The sequence below is a fragment of the Epinephelus lanceolatus genome, chromosome 6, assembly GCF_041903045.1.
Source record: "Epinephelus lanceolatus isolate andai-2023 chromosome 6, ASM4190304v1, whole genome shotgun sequence".
NCBI classification, from domain to species: domain Eukaryota; kingdom Metazoa; phylum Chordata; class Actinopteri; order Perciformes; family Serranidae; genus Epinephelus; species Epinephelus lanceolatus.
Genome location: NC_135739.1, coordinates 389,403 through 403,748, shown reverse-complemented (window position 1 = coordinate 403,748; position 14,346 = coordinate 389,403). Strand labels below are relative to the sequence as shown.

Sequence of the window (14,346 nt, the reverse complement as noted above, 5' to 3'; positions counted from 1 at the left end):
AATCCTCACCGGAGCTTTAATGATAATGTCTGATGGATCTGACTGCACTCAGTGTGAACGTGACGACAGCTCGTATCTGATCTGCTGTGACTCTGAGTTTAACCTTTAACCTCCAGAGTCAAACCTGAGAGGTCAACATGAGGCCGACGCCTCTGATCGAAGGCTGATCCACTTTATATTGTGGACAATATTTCCATATATTGATATTGTAGTGTGAGTTTATACATTAAGAGGAATTCATGAACAGACGGCGTTGGCTAGCTCGTTACAAAGGTGTCTGATGTTACGTGCACATTAAATGATATTCTGTGTGGACACGCGAGTTTTTACAGTTCCTATGATGATGAATTACCTTTCAGCACGTCAGTAAGTCAGTTCATGTAATCCAAACACACACTCCTCTGCTGAGCGTCCAGCAGCCATTACAGCCTGAATATACACATTAGAATTAACCAAAGACGAAACTTCATAAACTCACGGATTTAAAAAGGACTCACTGCAATCAGTTAATAAATATAAACATGACAGTGCTTTGTACATTTTATTTGGCGCTCACACCGACACCTCGACTGTCCCTTTCTGCCACCAGTTTGGCTCCACCCACAAAATACGTCATCAATGTTTACAAACACAAAGAGTCTGTAGAAGAGGTTTTTTTTGACAGCCTCAGTCTGTAGAGTCGTCTCCTGCTATCGGGTCACGTTGTTCGTGGACAAACTAAACTGTGAGCTGTAGCTCAGCAGGTGGAGTGTGTGTCCTGTGGAGGCGGAGTCTTCAGCAGCAGGTTTCATACACACCTGGGGAGAACCTGTACAGGCTGAGAGATACAGTACAGGCCAAAAGTTTGGACACACCTTCTCATTCAATGCGTTTTCTTTATTTTCATGACTATTTATATTGTAGATTCTCACTGAAGGCATCAAAACTATGAATGAACACATGTGGAGTTATGTACTTAACAAAAAAAGGTGAAATAACTGAAAACATGTTTTATATTCTAGTTTCTTCAAAATAGCCACCCTTTGCTCTGATTACTGCTTTGCACACTCTTGGCATTCTCTCCATGAGCTTCAAGAGGTAGTCACCTGAAATGGTTTCCACTTCACAGGTGTGCCTTATCAGGGTTAATTAGTGGAATTTCTTGCTTTATCAATGGGGTTGGGACCATCAGTTGTGTTGTGCAGAAGTCAGGTTAATACACAGCCGACAGCCCTATTGGACAACTGTTAAAATTCATATTATGGCAAGAACCAATCAGCTAACTAAAGAAAAACCAGTGGCCATCATTACTTTAAGAAATGAAGGTCTGTCAGTCCGGAAAATTGCAAAAACTTTAAATGTGTCCCCAAGTGGAGTCGCAAAAACCATCAAGCGCTACAACCAAACTGGCACACATGAGGACCGACCCAGGAAAGGAAGACCAAGAGTCACCTCTGCTTCTGAGGATAAGTTCATCCAAGTCACCAGCCTCAGAAATGGCAAGTTAACAGCAGCTCAGATCAGAGACCAGATGAATGCCACACAGAGTTCTAGCAGCAGACCCATCTCTAGAACAACTGTTAAGAGGAGACTGCGCCAATCAGGCCTTCATGGTCAAATAGCTGCTAGGAAACCACTGCTAAGGAGAGGCAACAAGCAGAAGAGATTTGTTTGGGCCAAGAAACACAAGGAATGGACATTAGACCAGTGGAAATCTGTGCTTTGGTCTGATGAGTCCAAATTTGAGATCTTTGGTTCCAACCGCCGTGTCTTTGTGAGACGCAGAAAAGGTGAACGGATGGATTCCACATGCCTGGTTCCCACTGTGAAGCATGGAGGAGGAGGTGTGATGGTGTGGGGGTGTTTTGCTGGTGACACTGTTGGGGATTTATTCAAAATTGAAGGCACACTGAACCAGCATGGCTACCACAGCATCCTGCAGCGACATGCCATCCCATCCGGTTTGCGTTTAGTTGGACGATCATTTATTTTTCAACAGGACAATGACCCCAAACACACCTCCAGGCTGTGTAAGGGCTATTTGACCAAGAAGGAGAGTGATGGAGTGCTGCGGCAGATGACCTGGCCTCCACAGTCACCGGACCTGAACCCAATCCAGATGGTTTGGGGTGAGCTGGACCGCAGAGTGAAGGCAAAGGGGCCAACAAGTGCTAAACACCTCTGGGAACTCCTTCAAGACTGTTGGAAAACCATTTCAGGTGACTACCTCTTGAAGCTCATGGAGAGAATGCCAAGAGTGTGCAAAGCAGTAATCAGAGCAAAGGGTGGCTATTTTGAAGAAACTAGAATATAAAACATGTTTTCAGTTATTTCACCTTTTTTTGTTAAGTACATAACTCCACATGTGTTCATTCATAGTTTTGATGCCTTCAGTGAGAATCTACAATGTAAATAGTCATGAAAATAAAGAAAACGCATTGAATGAGAAGGTGTGTCCAAACTTTTGGCCTGTACTGTATATTCTCCTGAGTGGACGTTTGTGCCAAATTTAAAGAAATTACCTTGAGCTGTTGTAATGTGAGACATCGTGTTCACGAACATGGGACGGACATAACCAAACACATACTGTCTGCGGAGTGGAGCCAGAAGAACTCCTTCGCTGTTTGTTTCTCTCCACTTTAAACTTAACTGCTGATTTCTCTTCTGCTCAGAACGTCGCCACCAAAACCGCACCCACACACTGAGGCGCCACACTACTGTCATCACATGACCACAGCCTGACAACACTTCCTGTCTTTTGTCCAAACACTCAAACCGTCCAGTGTTTGGTTCAGAGATGGCGAGCGTCCAGCAGTCGGGACGGACAAGACTGGCGTGACAAGGTCCCAAGGGTTTCACAGGACGGTCAAATCTGTGATTCTGAACTCAGTCAATAAAACAACAGGAAGCAACAAGCTTTTATTCTGACAGTTTATTACAACGTAAAATACAAAACAAACTTTATTTACACAAACAAAACCTGAACCATCAGGTCCATTACACTGAGGACCACAACACGTCTCTGGATCCTGGAATCTGGACCAGTTCACACCAGTTAGACCAGTTCAGACTCTTTAACAGAAAACAACAACCAGTGTGTGTGTGGTGTGTTCAGGTGTGTGTTCAGGTGTGTCATGGTGCGTTCAGATGTGTGTTCAGGTGTGTCATGGTGCGTTCAGGTGTGTGTTCAGGTGTGTCATGGTGCATTCAGGTGAGTGTAGGGGGGATCCTCCTCCACAGACCTCCACACAGACAGTTTTTGATCCAGCGCTGCTCCCACTGCTTCATGGCGTTCGTCTTGTTTGGAGAGCGAAGCATTGTCACGCAGCCGCACCTGAACACATCACACAACATTTAACATGTTTAAACATGTCTCATGTTTCCTAGAACACGTCTGAAGGCTGCAGCTGATGGAACAGATGAATGTGCTGTGACTTCACTTCCTGTGGACTCACCTGGTGCAGGCCTTGCTCTCCTCAGTGGGACAGACACCCATGTGAACGCAGCGCAGGTTATCCATCTTCTGAGAGCCGGGACTCCTGCACACACACACACACACACACACACACACACACACACACACACACACAGATCAGGGTCAGGGTCAGATTCAGATTCAGATTCAGAGTCAGGTTCGGGTTCAGATTCAGGTGTGGCTCACCTGGTGAAGACCTCCAGGGGGGCCGCGGCGCCCCCTCCTGGCAGAGACGAAGCCTTTCCAAACTGCAGCCTGAGCGGGTGTTTCCCCTGCAGCTTGACGATGACGCCGTCGTTCACGGGGAGCCAGTCCATACTGGGAACCAGCAGCTGACTGGGCAGCAGGCAGCACTCGTCTATCAGGGTCTCATCAGGATCCTGGGGTGGTCCGTCGTCCCGTGCTGAGACAGAGACCGACAGATACAGGTGAGACACTGACCAATAACCGATCAGCTGAGGATCAATAAGGTGTGATGGGGGTTCCTCACAGCAGAGCCACAGCTTGGTGAGCAGTCTGAATAGCAGCTGCATGCTGTCCTGGTTGTCTGATGTGGCGGTGAAGGTGGGCAGACAGCCTGGCTTCAGCAGACCCCAGATCCGGATCATCACCAGCATTTCCCTCAGCATCCCCAGAGATGCCCCGTCCCTCATGAAGCCGAACCCAGGACGCACCATGGAGCCCTGCAGGACCGCCACAAACCCGGAGAACACCATCAGGTCAGTCTGTTTAATGTTGTGGTTTAACCCATCACCTGTCTCCTGCTCTATGAGGACCGCAAGCTTTAACAGGACCGAATGAACCGATCATAGTCAGATATTTACAGACCAGGAGCTGACTGGATGTCTCCCAGTGCGTTCTAGTCTTTTGTTTTTGGTTCTAGATGGTTCCCTTTTCTAGTCTTTTGCTTCAGCATGGAAAATGTGTGGTAGCTTCTTATCTCCTCATCTCTGTCTGTCTCTTTGTGGTCCTTTTCTGTCCCTCTATGGTTCTTTCCGGTGTCTCAGAGGTCATTTTCTGTCTCTTTGTAGTCGTTGTCTGTCTCTTTGAGTGCATCCTCTGTCTCTTTGTGGTCATTTTCTGTCTCTTTGTGGTCGTTTTCTGTCTCTTTGTGGTTGTTTTCAGTCTCTCTGAAGTCCTTTTCTGTCCCTCTATGGTTCTTTTCGGTCTCTCAGGTCATTTTCTGTCTCTTTGAAGTCGTTTTCTGTCTCTTTGTGGTCGTTTTCTGTCTCTTAGTGGTTGTTTTCAGTCTCTTTGAAGTCCTTTTCTGTCCCTCTATGGTTCTTTTCGGTTTCTCAGGTCATTTTCTGTCTCTTTGAAGTCGTTTTCTGTCTCTTTGTGGTTGTTTTCAGTCTCTTTGTGGTCCTTTTCTGTCCCTCTATGGTTCTTTTTGGTCTCTCTGAGGTCATTTTCTGTCTCTTTGAGGTCGTTTTCTGTCTCTTTGAATGCATCCTCTGTCTCTTTGTGGTCGTTTTCTGTCTCTTTGTGGTTGTTTTCAGTCTCTCTGAAGTCCTTTTCTGTCCCTCTATGGTTCTTTTCGGTCTCTCAGGTCATTTTCTGTCTCTTTGAAGTCGTTTTCTGTCTCTTTGTGGTCGTTTTCTGTCTCTTTGTGGTTGTTTTCAGTCTCTTTGTGGTCCTTTTCTGTCCCTCTATGGTTCTTTTCGGTCTCTCTGAGGTCATTTTCTGTCTCTTTGTAGTCGTTGTCTGTCTCTTTGAGTGCATCCTCTGTCTCTTTGTGGTCATTTTCTGTGTCTTTGTGGTTGTTTTCAGTCTCTCTGAAGTCCTTTTCTGTCCCTCTATGCTTCTTTTCGGTCTCTCAGGTCATTTTCTGTCTCTTTGTAGTCGTTGTCTGTCTCTTTGAGTGCATCCTCGGTCTCTTTGTGGTCATTTTCTGTGTCTTTGTGGTTGTTTTCAGTCTCTCTGAAGTCCTTTTCTGTCCCTCTATGCTTCTTTTCGGTCTCTCAGGTCATTTTCTGTCTCTTTGAAATCGTTTTCTGTCTCTTTGTGGTCGTTTTCTGTCTCTTTGTGGTTGTTTTCAGTCTCTTTGTGGTCCTTTTCTGTCCCTCTATGCTTCTTTTCGGTCTCTCAGGTCATTTTCTGTCTCTTTGAAATCGTTTTCTGTCTCTTTGTGGTCGTTTTCTGTCTCTTTGTGGTTGTTTTCAGTCTCTTTGTGGTCCTTTTCTGTCCCTCTATGGTTCTTTTTGGTCTCTCTGAGGTCATTTTCTGTCTCTTTGAGATCGTTTTCTGTCTCTTTGTAGTCGTTGTCTGTCTCTTTGAATGCATCCTCTGTCTCTTTGTGGTCGTTTTCTGTCTCTTTGTGGTTGTTTTCAGTCTCTCTGAAGTCCTTTTCTGTTCCTCTATGGTTCTTTTCGGTCTCTCAGGTCATTTTATGTCTCTTTGAAGTCATTTTCTGTCTCTTTGTGGTCATTTTCTGACTCTTTGTGGTTGTTTTCAGTCTCTTTGTGGTCCTTTTCTGTCCCTCTATGGTTCTTTTAGGTCTCTCTGAGGTCATTTTCTGTCTCTTTGAAGTCGTTTTCTGTCTCTTTGTAGTCGTTGTCTGTCTCTTTGAGTGCATCCTCGGTCTCTTTGTGGTCATTTTCTGTGTCTTTGTGGTTGTTTTCAGTCTCTCTGAAGTCGTTTTCTGTCCCTCTATGGTTCTTTTCTGTCTCTTTCTGTCCCCAAGAAGGAACAGTGGCTGTAGGTTCTGGTTAGCTCACCTGGTTGGGCAGGTTGGCAAGCAGGTAGAGGACAAAGTCCCCCACCCACTGGATGAGCTGCTGCAGGGACTGAAGCGGTGGACCGTCCAACACGAACTCCTCCGTCTTCAGATTGATCATCACCTTATCGATATCTGAGGAGACACAGCAATCAGTCTCTGATCATCAGTATTCAATGTCTCCTGCCCCCCAGGTGTCTCACCTGTGTCCATGTTTTTGGCGCAGATCTCAGTCAGTCGGTCTCCTGGACTCTTGTCCGGTGTGTTGAGGACGTGCGGTCTCAGCAGAGACTTTAAGGTGGAGCTGATGGCGATCAGCAGCAGTTTGGCGTGGAAGTCACAGGCGCGAGCCGCGGTCGCCGTGGAGAGTTTACAGAGAGATGCCTTCACCGCCACGATGCGCGTGGCCAGAACCTGGGACAGACATGATACAGGTGCACTGATGCATCATGGGAGGTGTAGTTTAGGAAAATAGAAAAGACTGACTCTCCTGCAAACGGTGAGCTAACGAGTCAACGAGTCTTCAGACGTTAATAAACCAGCTGCTGTTGAACCCCCCCCCGTTCTCTCCTCATGCCTCGCTGACCTGCTGCAGTGCCTGGTTCTGCCTCATGTACTCCTCATGCAGCTTCTCCACCAGATTGTGGACCATGGTGGGCTGGACGTGCAGCAGGACGTCCCACCAGTCGTAGCCTGTTACCATGCAGTACTCCAGCAGAAACAGTAGGTGGCGCAGCGTTGTGTTCATCTCCAGCACCTGACCCATAGAGGGCGACACCCGCAGCATGTGGAGCTAAGGAAGGAATTACGACAATCGTTTAACCAGCCCACAGACAAACCGTCCATGGAGACATCCTGCACGCAGGCGCACAGCTCTGCATCCTCACCTTGCCGTGGTTGTCGACTCCGGCCAGCGCCAGCGAGGTCCAGGAGAACTGCAGGGCCTTGAAGTGGAGGGCGGGGCCTCCGGTTCTCTGACGTTTGATGGCGGACTCATCTCCAGGTCTCTGAGCGGAGGAGGACGAGGCCGAGGAACCGTAGAAGACCCCCATGGTGTGGAGGGACAGACGGTGGAGGATCTGAATACTGCCGTCATGGAAGGCCAGAGCCAGACCTGCAAAGACAGGAGAGAACCAAACCTCAGACAGACCGTGGGTCACATGGTTCTAACACAGCTGAAAGACAGACAGGGAGTGTTCTCCTCACCCAGTCCAGGACAGAACTTGGTGTCTGACGCCACCTTCAGGTCGGTGTTGGAGATGGAGATGGGCAGTTTGGGCAGAGCGACGGCCGACACTCGCTCCAGGTCGCTGGTTGTTGTCAGGATCCTCCACTTCAGGATGGTCGGTTGCTTCTCTCCGACTGTACGCAGGAGGAGGTCAGAGGTCAAACATCCATCACTGAGCAGGAACCTCACTTAGAACCTCAGTTAGACCCAGTTAGAACTCTTACCGACTGGTGATCGGTGCTGGAAGATGTTGTTGACAGGAAGTCCCTCCTTCCTCAGAGACCAGCACTCCACGATGCTCCCGCTCTGATTGGACGCACACAGCAGAACCTACAACACACAAACACACACACACACACACACACACACGCACGTTCTGTCAGGTTCTTTGGTTCTGTGTAATCAACTCAACTATGACCTGTTCTTCATGTTCTACTATTCTCAGATCTGTTGGGATGACCTCCTGAAATCCACTGGAATTAGTTCATACTGGTTCTACTCATGACCTGTTCATAGAACTCTGTGGTTCTGTTGGATCTCCCCGTGGTTTTCCGCATGGTTCTCCCTGTGGTTCTATTGGTTCTCCCTATTGTTCTCCCTGTGGTTCTCCCTATGGTTCTATTGGTTCTCCTTGGGGTTCTCCCTATGGTTCTCCCTGTGGTTTTATTGGTTGTCCCTGGGGCTCTGTTGGTTCTCTCTGTTGCTCTATTGGTTCTCCTTGGGGTTCTACTGATTCTCCCTGGGGCTCTGTTGGTTCTCTCTGTTGCTCTATTGGTTCTCCTTGTGGTTCTCCCTGTGGTTCTATTGGTTCTCCCTGTGGTTCTCCCTGTGGTTCTACTGGTTCTCCCTGTGGTTCTATTGGTTCTCCCTATGGTTCTCTCTGTGGCTCTTTAGGTTCTCCCTGTGGTTTTATTGGTTCTCCCCACAGTTCTCCCTGTGGTTTTATTGGTTCTCCCCACAGTTCTCCCTATGGTTCTCTCTGTGGCTCTTTAGGTTCTCCCTGTGGTTTTATTGGTTCTCCCCACAGTTCTCCCTGTGGTTCTACAAAGCAGCAAAAAGCACGCACATCCATGAACAAAATTGTGCAGGTGCTGAGCTCAAAAATGTGGAAAGCTGAGCAGGTAAAGAAAAGGCTCGCACACTGCAGGGCTCCTCTTCAGCTGCCGCTCTTCATCAGGTCATGACAGGTCATGACCTGATGAAGAGCGGCAGCTTGAAACGTCGTCATTTTATCCACCTTGTTTTCAAACACGGAAGTAAATAGTGATCAACTTCCGTTTTTTGTGCTTGACTTCCGGTCAGCCGCTTTCCCTTACCGGAGGTAATGGTGCAAGCTAATTTTTTTCAATTTTCAGTTGTTTATGTTAGTCAATCAGTTAGTTAGTTAGTTAGTCTGTGTATTTTATATAGATAACTGTGCCCACGTTTCCGTTATCCGGTAATTGCCGGTAAAAATAATTCCCTCTAAACGCGAATAAATTGCACGTCAATCAAAAACTATGAACCAAAAAAGCACAATCTATCTCGAGTGAGACAAACTGCTTGATCCCCGTCTCCAGTGTACCAGCAGAGAACCTGCAGAACCGAATCAGTGAAAAAACACACCGGGCTACACAGCCTCTCTACCTGAGCAGCTGAAGCTGCGGCTCGCACCCTCGACACACAGACACACAGACGGTGCTTCTGCATGCCAGCCACACGTGTGCGCATCTGTGAGAAATAAATATGTGAGGTTTACGCTGCTTTTCTATCTTTTTTCCCTTTTCTTTCTTTCTTTCTCTCTGTCAGCGACATACACTCCTAACACAGGACAGGTTGTTTTAATTGACTGAGTTGATCATTAAGCCATAGTGATGCGCGGATCGGCTCTGATAGCACCTGAATCAGCATGTACGCATCAACCATCCAGCCGTTACAACATGATTGAGCTAGCAAAGCAGTCCTGTGTTGCTATGTGTGGTATTTATTCAGTTTTGGGAAATCACGATGTCTAGAAAGCATCAGTGGCTGCAGCTGACAGGGACAGCTAACGTTAACACTAGCAGCAAAGCTAGCATCAGGATCGTCATCTGTTAAAAGCCTCCCGTTGTCGGATACGACATGAAACTACTCCAGTTAGCTCAATCATGTTGTAACTAAGACATCTGCTGGAGAAAATATTTTTTTCACGGGCCACTTTGTGAGTTTAGTGAGTTATTACAGACACGGCTAACGGCTAACAGCTAACGGTTAGCCCAGCTAATCTACGATAACCATGTTATTAATTACACACAGAGAAAATACTAATGTTTGCTCAGTCACTGTGTTTATAGACTTTACAAACATCAGATTAGTCTAAACGGTGATATAGTGACGTGAAAAATGTGATATATACATATATATAGCTAAACTCAGCAAGGTAAACAACAAGGCGATTCCCATTTACACAGTGGTAAGAGTGCTGGACCGGAAGTGTCGCACATAAAAACGGAAGCTGGCTGCGTTCTGTTTTGCCTCCGTGTTTCCGTGAAAAATAAGGTGGATTCTGTGAATAAATTGCACTGAAGAGGAGCCCTGCAGTGTTCGAGCCTTTACTTTACCTGCTCAGTTCTCCCTGTGGTTCTCCCTGTGGTTCTCCCTGTGGTTGTACTGGTTCTTCCTGTGGTTCTTCTTGTGGTTCTCCCTATGGTTCTCCCTATGGTTCTACTGGTTCTCCCTGTGGTTCTATTGGTTCCCCCTCATGATTACCTGCTCAGAGTTCTCTCTGGTGAGGAACTTGAGGTGGGTGACGGCGGGGTACTTCTCCCTCCTCATGGGGTCGGTGGTGCAGCGCAGGAACAGAGACGGTAAGAGTTCTGTGTCGATGCGACACTTCTCGCTGACCACGCTCACGACCACCTGAACACACAGAACATGTTTGTTACTACTGACACCGATGAAGGTCCGAGATCAGGTGATCATCAGGTTCTGGTTCTCACTTTATAGAACTGGACGGGGGACGAGCTGCTGCCGTCGGTCGCCGCCACCACGATGTTCCCTCCTCCGGTAAAGGCGATGTCAGCCAATGCCACGCGTCCTCTCAGCCGGCACAGACTCTCGCTGGCCGTCAGCAGAGCGCCGCCTGGCTTCAATAGAGACACAGTGACCAAACCGCTGACCGTCACCGCCATCCAGCCCTCCATCGGCTTCCCGCCAAACAGAGTCAGAGATGGAGAGAACTTCACTCGAGAGAACTTCTCCCCGAAGTTTGTGGAACCCGACTGAAACAAGAACCCTGATTTATTTAGCTGTTCAATGTCAACAGGTGAACGTATGACACACTTGTGTTTATAAATCTGTAACGTGTCACGTGTTTTACATGTATATCAGGCGGCCTTACCATCTCCACGTGCAGCGCCAGCTTCACGCCGTTGTGCAGCCAGCTCAGAGCAACGATGGGATCTCCGTCCAGAGAGCTGGACAGGACGCTCTCCCAGCTGTTCACCAGGTGATCCGACATCGACCAGCATTTAATCTGCCCATCGCCGTCTGCGGACAGCAGCCGCGAACCTCAACATGCCAACATGCCAAGACACACGTCAATCAATGGATTAACAATAACGTCTATACACATCAACAGATCATCACTGTTAGTGTAAACCTAACCTGATTGGTCCCACTCCAGACAGGAAATGACCTCAGTGTGTCCAGAGTTGATGGAGTAAACGTCCCAGGGATGCTCCGTGTCAATGATGTGGATCATGTGACTGACGTCTGAAACACACACACACACACACACACACACAAAAAACACAGAAGTGTGATGTGGGCGTGTTTGCACGTGTGATGTGGGCGTGTTTGCAAGTGTGATGTAGGCGTGTCCCCATGTGTGATGTGGGTGTGTCTGTGGGTGTGTCTCCATGTGTGATGTAGGCGTGTCCCCATGTGTGATGTGGGTGTGTCTGTGGGTGTGTCTCCATGTGTGATGTGGGCGTGTCTGTGGGTGTAATGGGGGCGTGTCTGCAGGTGTGCACCTTTGTCGTCGTCATCGTTCTTCAGGTCAGTGGTGAAGGCCACCAGGTTCCTGCAGGACCAGGAGCAGACCAGAGGGATGGAGGGACAGTGGGTGCTCTTGGGACGCTTCTCCCACTCACACACATACGCCAACTCCATGATGTCACCAGAGAAGAAGAACCTGGAGGCCAGGAGGACGTCTCACCTGAGGACACACCCACACAGGTGACTCACATACGGTCAGGTTTAAATTAAAACAACAGGTGACCAAAGTTCTTCACAGAGACATTAAAATATTAGGATAAATTTAATCATCTTTATTTTCTCATTAATTATTAAAGGTAATGTTGTAAACATAATGTTGTTTCATTAACTGTGATTATTAATACTGAAAACATAAGAACAAAGAAATTCTGTTAATAACAAAACTCTGATGTTTCACACCTGAAGGTCTGTTTTTATAACTACAAAGATTCAGACAGAAACACAGTCTGAGCTGAATCAAAGCAGACTTCAGACTCCATCTCATTAATACACACATGGTAGTTAGCATGCTGCTTATGTTAGCGCACCCTTTTTAAAATAAACTTTCTCGAACAGTTTATAATTACAACAAAAATACACATCCAAGGGGCATTGGTGGCTTAATGGATAGAGCAGGCGCCCCATGTACAAGGCTGTTGCCACAGCGGCCCAGGTTCGAGTCCAGCCTGTGGCCCTTTGCTGCATGTCACTCCCCCCCCCCCCCCCCTCACACTCACCTGTCCTGTCAATTAAAGGCTAAAAATGCTGAATGATATCTTTAACAGAAAGTAAACAAATAAATAAATTAATAAATTAAATTGAAACAACATGAATAATACAAAATAGAGTTATTGGATCTTCATGTAAAGTGGGAATGAAGGAAAAGAAGGAATTTACAGAATGACAGAAATTCATGACAGAAGGGTTCATTTACCCGTCAGAACTATGAAACATGTGAACTGAGTGTAACTGGTACGTTCGTCTGTTGAAACTGTTCTTCCATCTGTTTCCAGAAAAGTTGTAAACGACCACAGGCTGAGAAAACGTGTCTGTGGCGTCGGTCCCATCCTGTCCCGTCTGCTGTCACTAATGTTGACCAGCAGTGACCACTAAGTGTCCATGATATACTCCTGACAGTGTCAGACTGGATCCTGTGTGTTTGTGTTGTGATGTCTGTTTCTCAGATTTCCAGTCAGAGACATTAAAGTTTACTTTATCAGTATCTGAACTGTAAAAGGAACAAACATTGTTCTCAAAGTTAAAGCTCTAAAGAGTCACTGGAAGAATTTATGTTATTCATTATTTGAAATGAATATCTCTGCCTGTGGGTAACGCTGCTGGATCATTTATGGATTCTGTTTTTAATTTAAGGATGCATCTCTCTACTGAAGTGGATGGATTCAGATCGTCTCATCTGACTGTTATAACTTTAATTATCAGTGAATTAAAGCCTCCTGTGTGTGTGTCCATCTGTCAGTGTTGATGCTGAATGAATTTTATCACTTCTCTGGTCAGAGGTCAGAATTATTTACCAGCGAGGTTAAAAATGTTTGCTGCGACAGAAAAAAATCTAAATTAATGCAGCAAGTTCTCATTTGTATCCATCAGCTGTGAAACAGACCAGATATCTGCTCTTTATGAAACACTGATTTATCTTTAATAATAATGTGCCTGCTGTTATTGTTAAATGTTATCATCACACTGCAGAAGGAAACTGAAGCCTCAAACAGACTGGAGGATATTTTCTGGAGAGATTTAAATCACTTTAGTTTTATTGTAATTAAATATATTCCAGCCAGCTGATTCAGTGTTCCGCCATGATTCATGTGATTAATAGGTTTTATAAAAGCCTGGTGTCAGACAGTGTGTCGGCTGCAGAACAACGTTAGCTCACCTCTGTCACTTCCGGTCCGGTGACGTAGATTAGATTAAAATAACTCCGTGTTTCCTGATAAAGGAACGTTCAACAAAAAAAAAACATGGGGAATAATACTGTATAATAACTCTAATATTCGCTGGTGAACTGAATCAAACCTTCCGCAGAGGCTTCAGTTGAACAAAGTGTGAGGACCCCTCCGCTCACAGAGCTGTCTCTGCAGGTGCCTGACTGTAATCATCTCAGAGACTAGGACTCGGGATTAAATCTGGGACTCGTGTTTGACCTGATGCGAAAAGTTCTCTGTGACATGTTCTGAGAATGTGACCACAGTCCGTGTCCCTGATGGTCCTCTGCAGTCTGTGTTCAATCCAACATGGCGCCGGGGGGGGCAGCCTCCTATATGTCCCGAGCTCTGGTCCCTGAGCGCAGACTGCCAGGCTTTCACAGTTGTCTTCATTAACATGTTCAGGTTCATTTACATTATTGGGTCAAATTAAAAGCAAATGGACTAAACCTTCCCACCAGATGTCTTTTAGAGCAGCATTGGGAACTAAGAGGTGCAGCAACAACAAAACCAAACTTTGTGAACTCCATGAGGCAAAAAGCATATGTAGTGGGAATTCTGAACCTGAGAGTGGGACCAACTATCTGCTGGCCTTCCATTCCTCAGTGGTTGTGGCCTGAGCCTGATATAGACCTGGGCATCCTTGATCTGATCAGGGAACAGATAGCAGGAGACATTGCTAATGCAGTCATGGAGCATCTAAAGGAAGGGTGGGGAAACAGCGTTAAAATCTTTACTGATGGTTCCAGAGACCCCTCCACAGGGAGAGCAGCATCTGCAGTGTTTGTGTGGGAGGACAAAAAAGGGAATGGGAGGAGGCTTCCTGACCATTCGTCAGTCTTTACAGCAGAGCTGTTTGCCATCTTGTGTGGACTCAGGTGGATTGAAAAGTCAAGACCTCAGTCAGTAGTAATATGTAGTGACTCTCTTTCAGCTTTGCAAGCCATAGAACACTGCAAGTCCAAGGCCCATCCTGAGATGTTAATAGAAGTAATGATGGCAATATTCA

At 46.6% G+C, this 14,346-nt stretch overlaps 1 protein-coding gene across 1 annotated transcript; it reads right to left on the bottom strand.

The window, feature by feature from the left end:
• Positions 1-2,896: 2,896 nt before the first annotated feature.
• Positions 2,897-13,401, bottom strand: med16 (mediator complex subunit 16). Its single transcript, XM_078168402.1, has 16 exons — positions 13,289-13,401; positions 11,391-11,577; positions 11,023-11,130; positions 10,757-10,926; positions 10,356-10,637; positions 10,126-10,275; positions 7,623-7,728; positions 7,377-7,532; positions 7,058-7,284; positions 6,757-6,963; positions 6,374-6,584; positions 6,172-6,305; positions 3,945-4,137; positions 3,641-3,857; positions 3,435-3,518; positions 2,897-3,313 (listed from the first exon to the last, which is right to left on the bottom strand). Exons 2-16 carry the CDS (start codon positions 11,527-11,529, stop codon positions 3,187-3,189), a joined length of 2,511 nt encoding a protein of 836 aa, XP_078024528.1. The 5' UTR covers positions 11,530-11,577; positions 13,289-13,401; the 3' UTR covers positions 2,897-3,186.
• Positions 13,402-14,346: the final 945 nt, after the last annotated feature.

What these genes read in the sequence shown, in the direction of transcription:
- med16 (XM_078168402.1), bottom strand. Translation starts at nt 11,529, where the DNA reads ATGGAGTTGGCGTATGTGTGTGAGTGGGAGAAGCGTCCCAAGAGCACC. An exon ending in GAACGATGACGACGACAAAG is followed by an intron (nt 11,131 to 11,390) that starts GTGCACACCTGC and finishes TGTGTGTTTCAG; the next exon opens with ACGTCAGTCACATGATCCAC. An exon ending in AGAACCAGGCACTGCAGCAG is followed by an intron (nt 6,585 to 6,756) that starts GTCAGCGAGGCA and finishes TGTCTGTCCCAG; the next exon opens with GTTCTGGCCACGCGCATCGT.